This window comes from Macaca fascicularis, chromosome X (assembly GCF_037993035.2).
Source record: "Macaca fascicularis isolate 582-1 chromosome X, T2T-MFA8v1.1".
NCBI classification, from domain to species: Eukaryota; Metazoa; Chordata; class Mammalia; order Primates; family Cercopithecidae; genus Macaca; species Macaca fascicularis.
The window spans coordinates 53255194-53268252 of record NC_088395.1 but is presented as its reverse complement, the minus strand read 5'-3'; the positions used below and the strand labels follow the sequence as shown (position 1 = coordinate 53268252).

Genomic DNA, 13059 nt, shown 5'->3' with positions numbered 1-13059 from the left:
TGAGGCCCCCACGGAGTCACCTGGAACACAGGAGGCCCAGCCCGGCTCTTTCGTCTTCACTGCCCCCTGTTGTCATTGTGTTCTGTATGTGGTTCGAGTGCCGTCCTCTCTTTCTTGACTTTGTGGTTTTTTTCTTTTTTTCTTCCTTCCTTCCTTCCTTCCTTCCTTCCTTCCTTCCTTCCTTCCTTCCTCCTTCCTTCCTTCCTTCCTCCTTCCTTCCTTCCTTTCTTTCTTTCCTTCCTTCCTCTTCCTTCCTTCCTTCCCTTCCTTCCTTCCTTCTTTCCTTCCTCTCTCCCTCCCTCTCTCCCTCCCTCCCTTCCTTCCCTCCCTCCTTCCTTCCTTCCTTCCTCTCTCCCTATCTTCCTCCCTCTCTCCCTTCCTCTTTTCCTTTCTCCCTTCTTATCTTCCTTCCTTTCCTCCCTCCCTGCCTCCCACCCCTCCCCTTCCATTTCCCATCCTCCATTCCTCCCAGCCTTCCCTTTTCCCCTCCCGCACTCACTCTCTCACCTTCTTGCCCCCCATCGCCCACCCTGCCACCTCCCTCCCTCCCTGTCTCTCTCTCTGTCTCTCTCTCTGTCTCTTGCTGTCTCTCAGGTCCACAGCGTCTCATACTCTACACCAGTATTGCTGTCCTACTCAGGTCCTTGACTCCATGAAGCTTACCCCCTCAGGCAGGCTGGCAGAGAGCAGGTAAGAGCTAGACCCATCCCTCCCCCAATTCCTCCTCCTTCCAGGCAAATATACAGTGTCATTGCCAGCCCCTCCCACCTCCCTGAGCCCCCGCTGTGCCTGTGGAATGGGTGTCAGAGTGTATGAGGAGAGTGCCTGGGAGATCAGGTCAGGAGACCAAAGAGGACATTCAGGATCTATCTGTAGTTTGTCCTTCCTTAAAACAATCCTTCCCTAGAGACCTACCCCAAGAGGCCTGAGTGGTTGGTCCTAGACTATGTGAAATTCCAGCTTTTTTAAAGGATGAATAGGAGTTCGCCAGTTGGATAGACTGAGGAAGGGCGGTTAGGCAGAGGGAACAATCTGCCCATATCTTTGGAGAACGTTATTTCTTTTTTTTTTTTTTTCCCCGTGATGGAGTCTTGCTCTGTCGCCCAGACTAGAGTGCTGTGGCGTGATCTCAGTTCACTACAGTCTCTGCCTCCTGGGTTCAAGCAATTCTCCTGCTTCAGCCTCCCGAGTAGCTGGGATAACAGGCATGTGCCACCATACCCAACTAATTTTTATATTTTTCTTTTAGTAGAGATGGGGTGTCAGCATGTTGGCCAGAGTTGGTCTCGAACTCCTGACCTCGTGATCCACCCGCCTCGGCCTCCCAAAGTGTTGGGATTACAGGCATGAGCCACCACGCCTGGCTGGAGAACATTATTTCTAAGTTAATTAGAAAACCTATTTTATGTTTTCTAATTACAACTCAATAAAAGGAAATATTAACAGCAACAGCAAAAAGGCTAGGCCCTCCTCCCCATTTGGAAGTTTAAAAATACTTGTGCTAAAGAGGAAATAAGACTGGAATTTATAGACTCTTTAGAATAAATGTCAGTGAGAATACTACAAATTGGCCGGGCGCGGTGGCTCATGTCTGTAATCCCAGCACTTTGGGAGGCCAAGGCGGGCAGATCACGAGGTCAGGAGATCGAGACCATCCTGGCTAACACGGTGAAACCCTATCTCTACTAAAAATACAAAAAATTAGCCGGGCGTGTGGTGGGCGCCTGTAATCCCAGCTGCTCAGGAGGCTGAGGCGGGAGAATGGCGTGAACCCAGGAGGCGGAGCTTGCAGTGAGCTGAGATGGCGCCACTGCACTCCAGCCTGGGCGACAGAGCGAGACTCCATTTCACAAAACAAAAACAAAAACAAACAAACAAACAAATACTACAAATTAAAACCTATAAAATATGGGCACAGGGATTCCCAGAGGAAGATTTATAATTTTAATTTCTTTTATTAAATAACAAGATGGTTTAAATTAAATGGACTAATTATTCCACTCAAGAAGCTAGAAATAACCAAAACAAAGCAGAATCATTACTACAAATAAAACCAGAAATTAATGAAATGGAAAACAAAAGATTTGATAAAGTATTAATAAGTAAATATGACTTTTGGAAAGACCAGCTCTACCTAGTTTGGTAGAAATTCTTTGGCAGATATGACTAAGAAAAAGGCTAAATAAATAAATACAATAAAAAATAAGGAAGGGGATTTAACCATAGATTCTAAGGAGACGAAAAAAAAGTTATTATAAGAAAATATTGGGTCCGGGCGCAGTGGCTCACGCCTGTAATCCTAGCACTTTGGGAGGCCGAGGCAGGCAGATCACGAGGTCAGGAGATCGAGACCGTCCTGGCTAACACGGTGAAACCCAGTCTCTACTAAAAATACAAAAAATTAGCCGGGCGTGGTGGCGGGCGCCTGTAGTCCCAGCTACTCGGGAGGCTGAGGCAGAAGAATGGCGTGAACCCGGGAGGCGGAGCTTGCAGTGAGCCGAGATTGCACCACTGCACTCCAGCCTGGGTGACAGAGTGAGACTCTGTCTCAAAAAGAAAAAAAAAAAAAAGAAAAGAAAAGAAAAGAAAAAAAGACAATATTGGTTGGCTGCAGTGGCTCATGCCTGTAATCCCAGGACTTTGGGAGGCCAAGGTGGGCAGATCACCTGAGGTCAGGAGTTCAAGACCAGCCTGGCCAACATGGCGAAACCCCGCCTCTACTGAAAATACAAAAATTAGCCAGGCGTTGTGGAGTGCGCCTGTAATCCCAGCTACTAGGGAGGCTGAAGCAGGAGAATCACTTGAACCCGGGAGGCAGAGGTTGCAGTGAGTCAAGATCGCACCACTGCACTCCAGCCTGGGTGACAGAGTGAGACTCCATCTCAAAGTAAAATAAATAAAATAAAATAAAATAAAATAAAAATTGTATACACTTTTATATCAGTAAGTGTGAAAATATAGATTAATTGGGTGGTTTTCTAGGAAAATGTAAATTACCAGAGTGACTTAAGGAGGGACAGGAAACCTGAATAAAATGGAAAAGTGTGGAAGAAACTTAAATGGTCAAAGTGGCTGGGCGCGGTGGCTCACGCCTGTAATCCCACCACTTTGGGAGGCTGAGGCGGGTGGATCACGAGGTCAGGCATTCGAGACCAGCCTGGTCAACATAGTGAAACCCCGTCTCTACTAAAAGTAAAAAGCAAAAAATAATTAGCAGGATGTGGTGGCAGGCGCCTGTAATTCCAGCTGCTTGAGAGGCTGAGGCAGGAGAATCGCTTGAACCTGGGAGGCGGAGGTTGCAGTGAGCCGAGATTGCACCACTGCACTCCATGCACTCCAGCCAGGGCAACAGTGTGAGACTCTGTCTCAAAAAAAAAAAAAAAAAGAGGCTCAAAGTTTTCTCCCCAGAAATGGTACCAGGTCCAGTTGGTATTCTGGAAGTTCTGGTATGATGGACATTCTAGCAAATCTTGAAAGATCAGATAATAGGAAAAGATAGATAGCTTCCCAGTTCATTCTATAAGGCTAGTATAACTGGACAGGTTTAAACAAACAAACAAACAAAAAGAACTATAGCCTAATACCACATATTAATAGAGCAACAAATATTTTCAATAGAAGATTATCAAATGGAATCCATCAGTGTAGTAAAAGAAGAATGTATTGTGACAAATGAAAGCTTGCCCCAAGAGTGCAGGGATTGTTCAACATTAGGAAATGTTATTGTAATTTATTGTATTAAGATATTAAAGAGAAAATATCATATAATCATCTCCATAAATGCTGAAAAGTGATCTGATTAAATTATACATCTATTCTGCTGTATTGGGGTAGTTTGTTACACAGCAATAGATGACTAATATAGTAAGCTAGGAATCATGAAAACTTCGTTAACTTGGTAAAGATTTTTATCAGAAACCAAAGAGAATCATCAAATGTAACAGTGAGGCACTAGATACATTTCCATTGAATTCAGGAACAAAATAAGGATGGCTGCTATCACTGTTATTAACCAATATTTTTCTGGAAGTTTTAACCGGTGGGATTAACAAAAGAAATATATGATATAAATGTTAGAAAGACAGAGTTAGAATTAGCATTATTTAAGGATAATATGACTGTCTACTTAGATAATCGAAGAGAATATAATAAAAAATTAGTAGAACTAAGAAGAAAAGTCAGTGCACTGAGTAGACACAGACAAATATACACACAAACCATTAACTTCTCTGAGTACCAGCAATAACTAATTAGAACACATAATAGAAAAGATCCCATTCACAATAGAAAAAATAATTCTATAAAACCACTATGAATTTACAAGAAATGTGAAATACTTCTCTGTAGAAAACTATAAAATTTCATCAACGGCTGTAAGAAGACTTGAGTAAAACAAAGTTATATCTTGTTCCTGGATGAGAGTCACTGTGGTAAAAATGACATTTTGTTCCCAATTTGGTCAAAACATTCATTGCATTCCTTATTAAAATTTCAGTGGTATTTTCTTTGGGATTTGAGTGATTGGAGTTTAAAGTTCATTTGGAAGAGTAAATGTTCATGAATCACTAAGAAAATTTTGAAAAAGAATTAGGGTGGCCGGGTGCAGTGGCTCACGCCTGTAATCCCAGCACTTTGGGAGGCCCAGGTGGGCGGATCACGAGGTCAGGAGATCGAGACTATCCTGGCTAACACGGTGAAACCCCGTCTCTAGTAAAAATACAAAAAAAAAAAAAAAAAAAAAAAAAAAAAAAAAAAAATTGGCCAGGCGTGGTGGCGGGCGCTTGTAGTCCCAGCTACTCGGGAGGCTGAGGTGGGAGAATGGTGTGAACCTGGGGGGCAAAGTTGCAGTCAGCCGAGATCTCAGTCTCAAAAAAAAAAAACAAAAGAATGAGGGCAACTTGTTCTGTTAGATATAAACTTACCATAAAGCTGCAATAATTTCAAATGTTCTGTCATCACAGAAATAGAGGACTACAGACATGAAACAAAATAGAGAGTTTAGAAACAAACTCATGTTCATATGGGAATTTAATTTATGACAAAAGACATCTCAGATCAGTGGGGAGTCAATAAATGAGATGGGACTATTGGTTACCCATTTGGGAAAAGAATTTAAGTGAAATCCCTGTCTCATATGAAAACAAATACAGGCCAGGTGCAGTGGCTCATGCCTGTAACCCCAGCACTTTGGGAGGCTGAGGCGGGTGTTGCTTGAGCTCAGGAGTTCAAGAGCAGACTGGGAAACATGGCAAAACACCAAAAATACAAAAATTAGCCGGACCTGGTGGCACATGCCTGTAATCCCAGCTACTCGGCAGGATGAGGCAGGAGAATCGCTTGAACCCAGGAGGTGGAGGTTGCAGTGAGCCGAGATCTCGCCACTGCACTCCAGCCCTGCAGCCTAGGCAACAGAGGGAGACTCTGTCAAAAAAAAAAAAAAAAAAAAAAGCCAGAAAAGTACCAGAAAAATATCTGGAATATTTTAATAATATTAGGGTGGAGAAAGCCTTCCTGAGCATGACTTAAAAACCCTTAAGCTGGCCGGGCGCGGTGGCTCAAGCCTGTAATCCCAGCACTTTGGGAGGCCGAGACGGGCAGATCACGAGGTCAGGAGATCGAGACCATCCTGGCTAACACAGTGAAACCCCGTCTCTACTAAAAAATACAAAAAACTAGCCGGGCGAGGTGGCGGGCGCCTGTAGTCCCAGCTACTCGGGAGGCTGAGACAGGAGAATGGCGTAGACCCGGGAGGCGGAGCTTGCAGTGAGCTGAGATCCGGCCACTGCACTCCAGCCTGGGCAACAGAGCGAGACTCCGTCTCAAAAAAAAAAAAAAAAAAAAAAAAACCCTTAAGCTATAACATAAAGAGTAATAATTTTGGCTACATTGAAATTTAAAACTGTGTGGAGAAAGATACTATACACAAAATTAAAACATAAACAACAGGCTAGGAGAAAGTATTTGCTACACAGATATCAGGCAAAAGGTTAATATCTCTGCCTATATCTATATCACCTTCTGGAAACTAGAAAGGAAAAGATACAAAACCCATTCAAAATGGAGAGATAACATGATATGGCAATTCAGGGAAGAAATAGACAATTAGCTAATAAATGAGAAAAGATGCCCAAGCTTACTAATAGTTAAAGAAATGTAACTAAAGCAATGAAGTGCCATTTTTAGGTATCCAAATTAAAAATATCGGAAGGGTTTTGGAGAAACAGAACCTCTCAGATACCTTGTGAAAATTGGTAACATTTTTTATGAGGCTGGTTTGTCAGTTACCACCAGAATCCTAAATTCTTCCATGCTGAGAACCATATCTTGGAGCTAGATTTCTCCAAGATACTGCTTCCAGAAGGACCCCAACTTGGCCAGCCAGAGGCCTTTTCTAAGACACCGCAATCTAAACTACAAACATAAGCCAGACTGTGCAACTCTTTATCACATGCCCTTGTAGGATATCATTCTCAACGAACTCTTAACTAAAAGGTGCATGATATATGCTTCTCAAAAGAAAGACAAGATTATGTGAGTAGGAATAATCTTTCTTTGTAGCCAGTCTGCAAACATGTTAAAGTAACGGAAATAACTTTTATGTGTACTTTAAACAAAATGTGCATCCCTTTGACCCAGCAGTTCAACTTTTGAGAATCTAACCCTCAAGAATACTTCGAGACATATGCAGAGATGTTCAGTGCAGCATTGCTTGTGATACTGAAAAATTAAAACAACCTAAATGTCCATTAGTAGAGAATAGATCTTAGTCCATGATATACCCATATTATGGATTACTCTGTAGCAGATCCAAAGAAAAAAGGTAGATCTCTGTATACTCGCACAGCAAGATCTACAAGACTTACTGTTACATGGAGAAAGCAAGTTGTAGAACAGGGTTTATAGGCCAGGTGCGGTGGCTCACGCCTGTAATCCCAGCACTTTGGGAGGCCGAGGCGGGCGGATCACGAGGTCAGGAGATCGAGACCATCCTGGTTAACATAGTGAAACCCCGTCTCTACTAAAAATACAAAAAAATGCCGGGCGTGGTGGCGGGCACCTGTAGTCCCAGCTACTCAGGAGGCTGAGGCAGGAGAACAGCGTGAACCCCAGAGGCGGAGCTTGCAGTGAGCTGAGATCACGCCACTGCACTCCAGCCTGGGCGACAGAGCAAGACTCCATCCCAAAAAAAAAAAAAAAAAAAAAAAAAAGAACAGGGTTTATAGTATGATCCCATTTTTGTAAGGAAAAGATAGCCCCCATAACAACAATGAAAACATGTTATGAACACCCTGTCATAATTTCAAAATTACTGGCCTTTTTCCTTGGTCTAATTTCCTTGCTTTTATTAATTCATTTCCCTCCTCCTTTATATCTTCTCCCTGTATCCAGCTGTTCAGATTTTGTTTAGATCCTTTTAATAATTAGCTCAGATACCACCTCATTCATTCAGCAAGTATTCTGTCTTGCCTGCTTTAGATAAGGCCTTGTGCTGACCCTTGGTGGAATACCGGAATGAATTGTATTTGATCCTGCTGTCCCGGAGCTGAAGTCTAGAAGGGAGAAAGGCACGTAGACAATGACACCATAGTGTGATTTGGGATGGGACAGAAGTAGGCCCAGAAGGCTGCCAGATGAGGGGCAATTAACCCCATCTAGGAAGGCTTCCTACTGGAGGGGACGTTTGTACTGAGTCTTGGAAGAGTGCTAGCTTTCCTTCATCCCCTTCCTCCACCAGAAATGGTCTTGTTCACTCTTTGGCCCTTCCAAGCAGGATGACTTCATACGGGAAAAATAGTTGAGTCAGTACCTTTATTCAAGCCCGAGTTCTGCCATTTACCAACTCGGTGACTCTGGGCAAGTCATTTATCCTCTGAGCCTCTATTTCCTCATCTATGTAATGGGGCTAATGCCAACTTACCTCTTAGGGCTGTCTTTAGTATTGGAGATAATGCATGGAAGGCTCCTGGGTGACTGTCAGCTCTAGAAGAGGGGGGACTACTTGTGTCTTGTTTTCCTCATAGCCAACTGTGTAGCATTGGATTGGATTCAATCTCAAAGCTGTGTGTATCTGGAGATGGTTCTGGAGCAAAGAATGGGCCTGACCATAGCAGGGCTTTGGGATGAGAAGGCTGAGAGGAGTACAGGGTACACAGGTTGCATCATAAGAAGAGAGAACCAGGTGCCTGGTCTTGGCTTATATAAAGGTGATGCAGGAGGGAAAATAAGCGTAGGCGTTCCTGGGAAAGGGATTCCAAGTAGGGAGTTCTGGCCCTGGTTCTTGGTCCTCTTCTACTGATACCATCTCTTAATCAACCTCACAGTCCAGGGCAGTGAGGCATGGTGGACCACTACTTGCCATGGCATTCATGGCAATCTCAATCCCAACTTTGTCACTCACTAGCTGGCTGACCTTCACCAACTGACTTCACGCTTCTGAGCCTAGTTCCTTATCTGTTAAACAGGACTCAATACCACCAACATCATGGGGTTCATTTACTGAATGAACTGAGCTCATTCAGATGAATGCATTCAGAATTTGAGTGGCTGGCACATAATGGGTACTCAGGAAAGAGTAGCTATTATTAGTGTTCATTTCAGTAGATACTTTTGGAGTACTGCTGTGACCAGGGTCTCTGTTGGGTAACAGTTCTTGCCCTCCATGAGTTCCCAGTCACTCAGGGAGATTGAGAAGGGCTCTGACAGAGGAGAACACTGAAGGGTATGGAAGCCCAGAGGAAGGAATTTGGCCTTGGCCCTGTCTGGGGCTGGTACAAGTCAACTCAGCCTAAGAGTTAGGTCTTAAAGGTTAAGTAAGAGCCAGGGACAGAAGGGTGAAGTGTGGAAGAGCACTCCAGGCAGAAGGAATAGCATATAGCATATGGAAAAGAAACGGGATGTTATTGGGAAGGTCCGGAGGTTCTTTACCTGGGGTGCATGGGTCTCAGATGGGCTTCAGGAAACCCACGAACCTCCGGAAATTGAATGCAAAATGTTGCATGCATATACCTATGTGCATTTTTTGGTGGAAGAGATGGTCCATGGCTTTCATTAAATTGGTAAAGGGGTTTGCGTTCCCCCCAAAAAGGTTGAGAACCAATATTGTTGGTGACAAAGTGTCAGTTGAATGGATTCTAAATAGGAGAGTAATTTGGCAAAATTTGTGTTTTAGAAACATCACATTAGCAGTCAGTATGAAAAATGGGTTGTGTGCAGGGAGACCAGCTGGAAGGCCTAAACTGGGGTATTGGCAGAGAAGAAATGGATTTGAGCAGGGCTACTGTGTTGCACGACTCCAGTGAGCACCATTTGTTGAGAAGCATTTTAATTTCAAATTATAGAATCCAAATCCTTTGAGAGTTATTAATGAGATAGACTCAATAGAAGTGTCAGATGATATAAACTGTTGTGGATGTGTAAGGTGAGGGAAAGGGAAGAGGCGAGGATGAGTCAAAGTTAGCAGAGGGCCAGAGGGACGTGAGTCCATGCCAGGGTAATAGTGCAAGGGGAAAAGGGAACCTCTATTAATGCTCACCCAGCATCCAGAGTCCTTGGTCTCAGACATATTTACTAACTTTCATCCTACCCCTGGTTCTCAGAGATCCCAAATGACACTGGCAATACTCATTTCCCTGCGGATTTTGCAGAGGAATTACTTTTGCTTTGTGAGTCAGGTCAAGTTTCCTGAAGAAAGCTGTGTTTAAGCCAGTCATTCAAGGTCCGTGAGGATTCTGAGAGTTAGAGATGGGGGAGGAGGTGCTGACAGTGTCTGCAAAGGCCTGGAGGTGAGCAAGGTGAAATCAGACATTGGAGGGTGCAGAGGTCAGGCTTACCTCAAGCAGCTGTCTGAAGAGTACAGGCTTTTTATTTTATTTTTTTGGTAGGCAGCTGGAGAGCCATGAACAGTTCTTGAGTAGGAAAAGAGGAAAAGTGACATGATCAAATTAGCATTTTAGCAGGGAAATGAGGGAGGAGGCTATTGCAGTAATTCAAGGGAGAGAGAAGCCAAGGTCATGGGCATAGAGCCGAGGAGATGGATTTGAGAGGTGATCAGGAGGAAGAGAGGACTGGAGTCAGAGACTGAAGAGGTAACTGGGGAGAGAGGAGGAGGTGGAGATGACCGAGGCTGGAGTTCGCAGTAAGTTAGAATGTTCATGCCTGGCGTTGGATTCATTCATTCACCAAATATTTATTGAATACCAGGCACTGTGTTAGGCACTAGGGATTTAGCACTGAACAGAACAGATGCCTTTCCTGATGGATCTTACAGTGACTGAGACAGATAAATAAATAAACAACTAAATGTCTAGAGTGTATCTGATGTCAGTAAGTGCTATGAAGAAAAATAAAGCTGGGGTGATAAGGTAGAGAATGTTGGGGTGCCTTGTGAGAGGGAGGGCCTCTCTGATGAGAAAATATTTGGGCAGAGGCTTGAAGGAGGTAAAAGAGTGAGCCTTGTACCTCTCGGGGACAATGTTCCAGATAGAAGGAACCTCAGGTGTAAAGGCCCCAAGGCAAGAGTGTGTTTGGTCTGTTTGAGGAGCAGCAGGGAGACCAGTGTGATGGGAAAAAGGCTGAAGAAGGAGCGAGAGGAGTAGAAGATGAGATGGTAGGGACGACATCACAGTCTATGTTTTGGAGCTATTTAGGAGGTAGAGTCCACAATAATTGGTGACAGACTTGCTAAGGGGGCAGGAAGAATCTAGGGTGACTCCAAGGTATGTTTTGGGCTCAGGTGACTGGATGAATGGTGGTGCCTTAAGGACAATGGTGAGATGCTAAGTCAGAGATCCCTATGAGAACTGAAGGCCCAAAGGGCCGTCCTGGTAGAGCTGTCCAGCAAGCTCTGGGCTCGACGGGTCCGGGACCCGGGAGAGGGATCCACACCTGAAGTTATGAAATGGAATGAGATCACTGAAAAAGTGTGGAGTGAAAGAGAAGAGGACCAGAGCAGAACTGGGACGGGGAAACCAACATGTAGGGAAGGAGCCCAGGAAGAAATGGGGGCGGGGTCAGAGCAGTAGGAGGAAAAGCAGTGGGGGTGGGCTCACAGAAGCAGAGGAAGGAAAGGGCCTAGCAGAGGAGGGCCTTGTTAAGAGTGTCAAATGTTGCAGCCTGTGGGGAGTAAGCTGAGGGCGGAAGAGAGTCTATTGGCTTTAACCATCAGGAGGGCCTGGGCGACCTTCCTCAGAACAGCTTCCGTGGAGTGGTGGGCGCATGAGGCAGATTGCAGTGGGTCGAAGAGCTCGTGGGAGGTACTGAAGTGAAACAGAGATGGCCAGTGTAGACGGGTTTCTTAAGAAGAAGCTTAGCTGTGAAGAGGAGAGAGGGACACAGGGGGATGTGGGGGCAGATAGAGGGTTTTTATTCCCAGATGGGAGAGACTTGAGCTTCTATAAATGTTGATAGGAAGGAGGCAACAGAAGGGGAGAGGTTGAAAACGCAGGAGGGAGAGGGGATGATTATTGTGGAGGAGGTAATGGGGATGGGCTTCAGAGTCCAGGTGAAGAGACTGGCCTTAAATGCTAGAGGGGCCCCCTCTTTCTTACAGAGGAGCAAAGCGGTGGTAGTGGTGGGGATACAAGGGTATTGGGGGGTTAGTGAAAAAAATGCTTCAGGAAAGTTCAAAGCAACAAATGGAGAGCCCTGGCCAAGGGAATGGATGCTGGAGCTGGGAGGAAGCAGAGAATACTTCTGGCTAGGACTTCCTTAGGAAGTGGCACTTGAGCTGGGTCAGGAAATTCAGAAAGGATGGTAATAGGCAAAGACCTGTGCAGAGGGAAGAGTATTCTAAGTGGAAGAAACAGAATCAGCACACACATAGAGATGTGAAAAGGCCGGGCATGCTGATGGAATAATGAACAAGCTAGCTTGATGAAGGCTGGGCATGAGTGAGTAAGGAACATGGATACCACTATAATGGTTGTTATAATAATAGTTACCATGCACTAAGCACCAGCCTTGCTTAGTACATATTTGAATTCCTTTAGTCCCACCGGACCCTGCAGAATAGGTATTTCCTCAGTTTGCAGGTAAGGAAAGTGAGTCCTGGAATGGTGAAGAAATGAACCCAAGGTCATCCGGCTAGTAAATGATGGGGCTGGTATTGAAACTCAGGTCCATCTGACTCCATAGCCTGCGCTTTTGCCATCTAACAGGAAAGGCCTGGTAAGGCCATATGATGGGAGAGCCTTGAATGCCAACTTGAGGACCCTGAACTTTATCCAGGAGGCAGTGGGTGTCTGAGTAGAAGAGATGCATGCTTGAAGGTGGGCTTTAGGAAGGCTAATGTGGTTCAAGAATGGAGGGAGAAGAAATCAGGAGGTGACTGCAGTGTTAGGGGGAGAGGAAGCAGTGGCCTGGCCTGGAAAAGAGGGGAGTGAGGGGTGGGAATGGAATATTATTTGTTCCTCATGACAGCCTCGAGAGGTGTGGATCTTCTCTTTTTATAGATGAGGAATGGGACACTCAGAAAGGGAGGGCTACTTGCCCAGAACTGCTTCATGTGATTTTGCTGATTCAGGAAGTCCGTGGAACAATGTGTCAGAGGGAGCTCTGAGTCTGAGAAAGGCGTGTGCGTGCGTGTGTGTGCTTGTCTGTCCATCAGATGGACAGCAGTGCCTTCCCTTCCTTTCCCTTCCCTTCCCTGTCTGCATTCCTTCCCACCTCTTCCCATTCTTCCAGTTTCCTGGATTCCATAATTCCTGCATCCCCTGAGCCAAGGGGTCTGGGAATGAAGGTAACTGTTTCCTTGCCTGTCCCCAGAAGGTCAGCCTTGTCACTCCCAAGCCACCTAGTCCCCTCCCATCCCAACTGTCTGTCCATCCACCATATGAAACTGTAGCCCAGCACCAGTGAATGCCACGTGCAGCCTGGCCCCTGGTACTGCTCAGCAGCACCCTAGGGATAGGTGCTTGTTCCTTCAGTGACTCTTCTCCCACTGCTATGGCTGCTTCTGTGTGGGCAGACGGCCACTTTGGGAATTAGATTTGGCTTACGAGTAGTTAACAATAATTACCACCATGTTCCCATTGCTGTTGTTTGCCAGACACTTGATATATG

General features: G+C 45.2%; 1 protein-coding gene across 13 annotated transcripts in view; it reads left to right on the top strand.

The window, feature by feature from the left end:
* Positions 1-13059, top strand: part of IQSEC2 (IQ motif and Sec7 domain ArfGEF 2) — a 90660-nt gene that overhangs the window by 42382 nt on the left and 35219 nt on the right. For 6 of the 13 annotated variants that reach the window (XM_045384263.3, XM_045384256.3, XM_045384260.2 and 3 more), the window contains one exon: positions 595-690. The exons of 6 other annotated variants lie outside the window; for them this stretch is intronic. In XM_045384263.3, coding sequence (XP_045240198.1) covers positions 595-690 — 96 coding nt within the window. Of the gene's footprint in view, positions 1-472; positions 691-13059 lie in introns of all 13 variants that reach the window. One more of the 13 variants, XM_065538563.1, reaches the window with a different exon arrangement.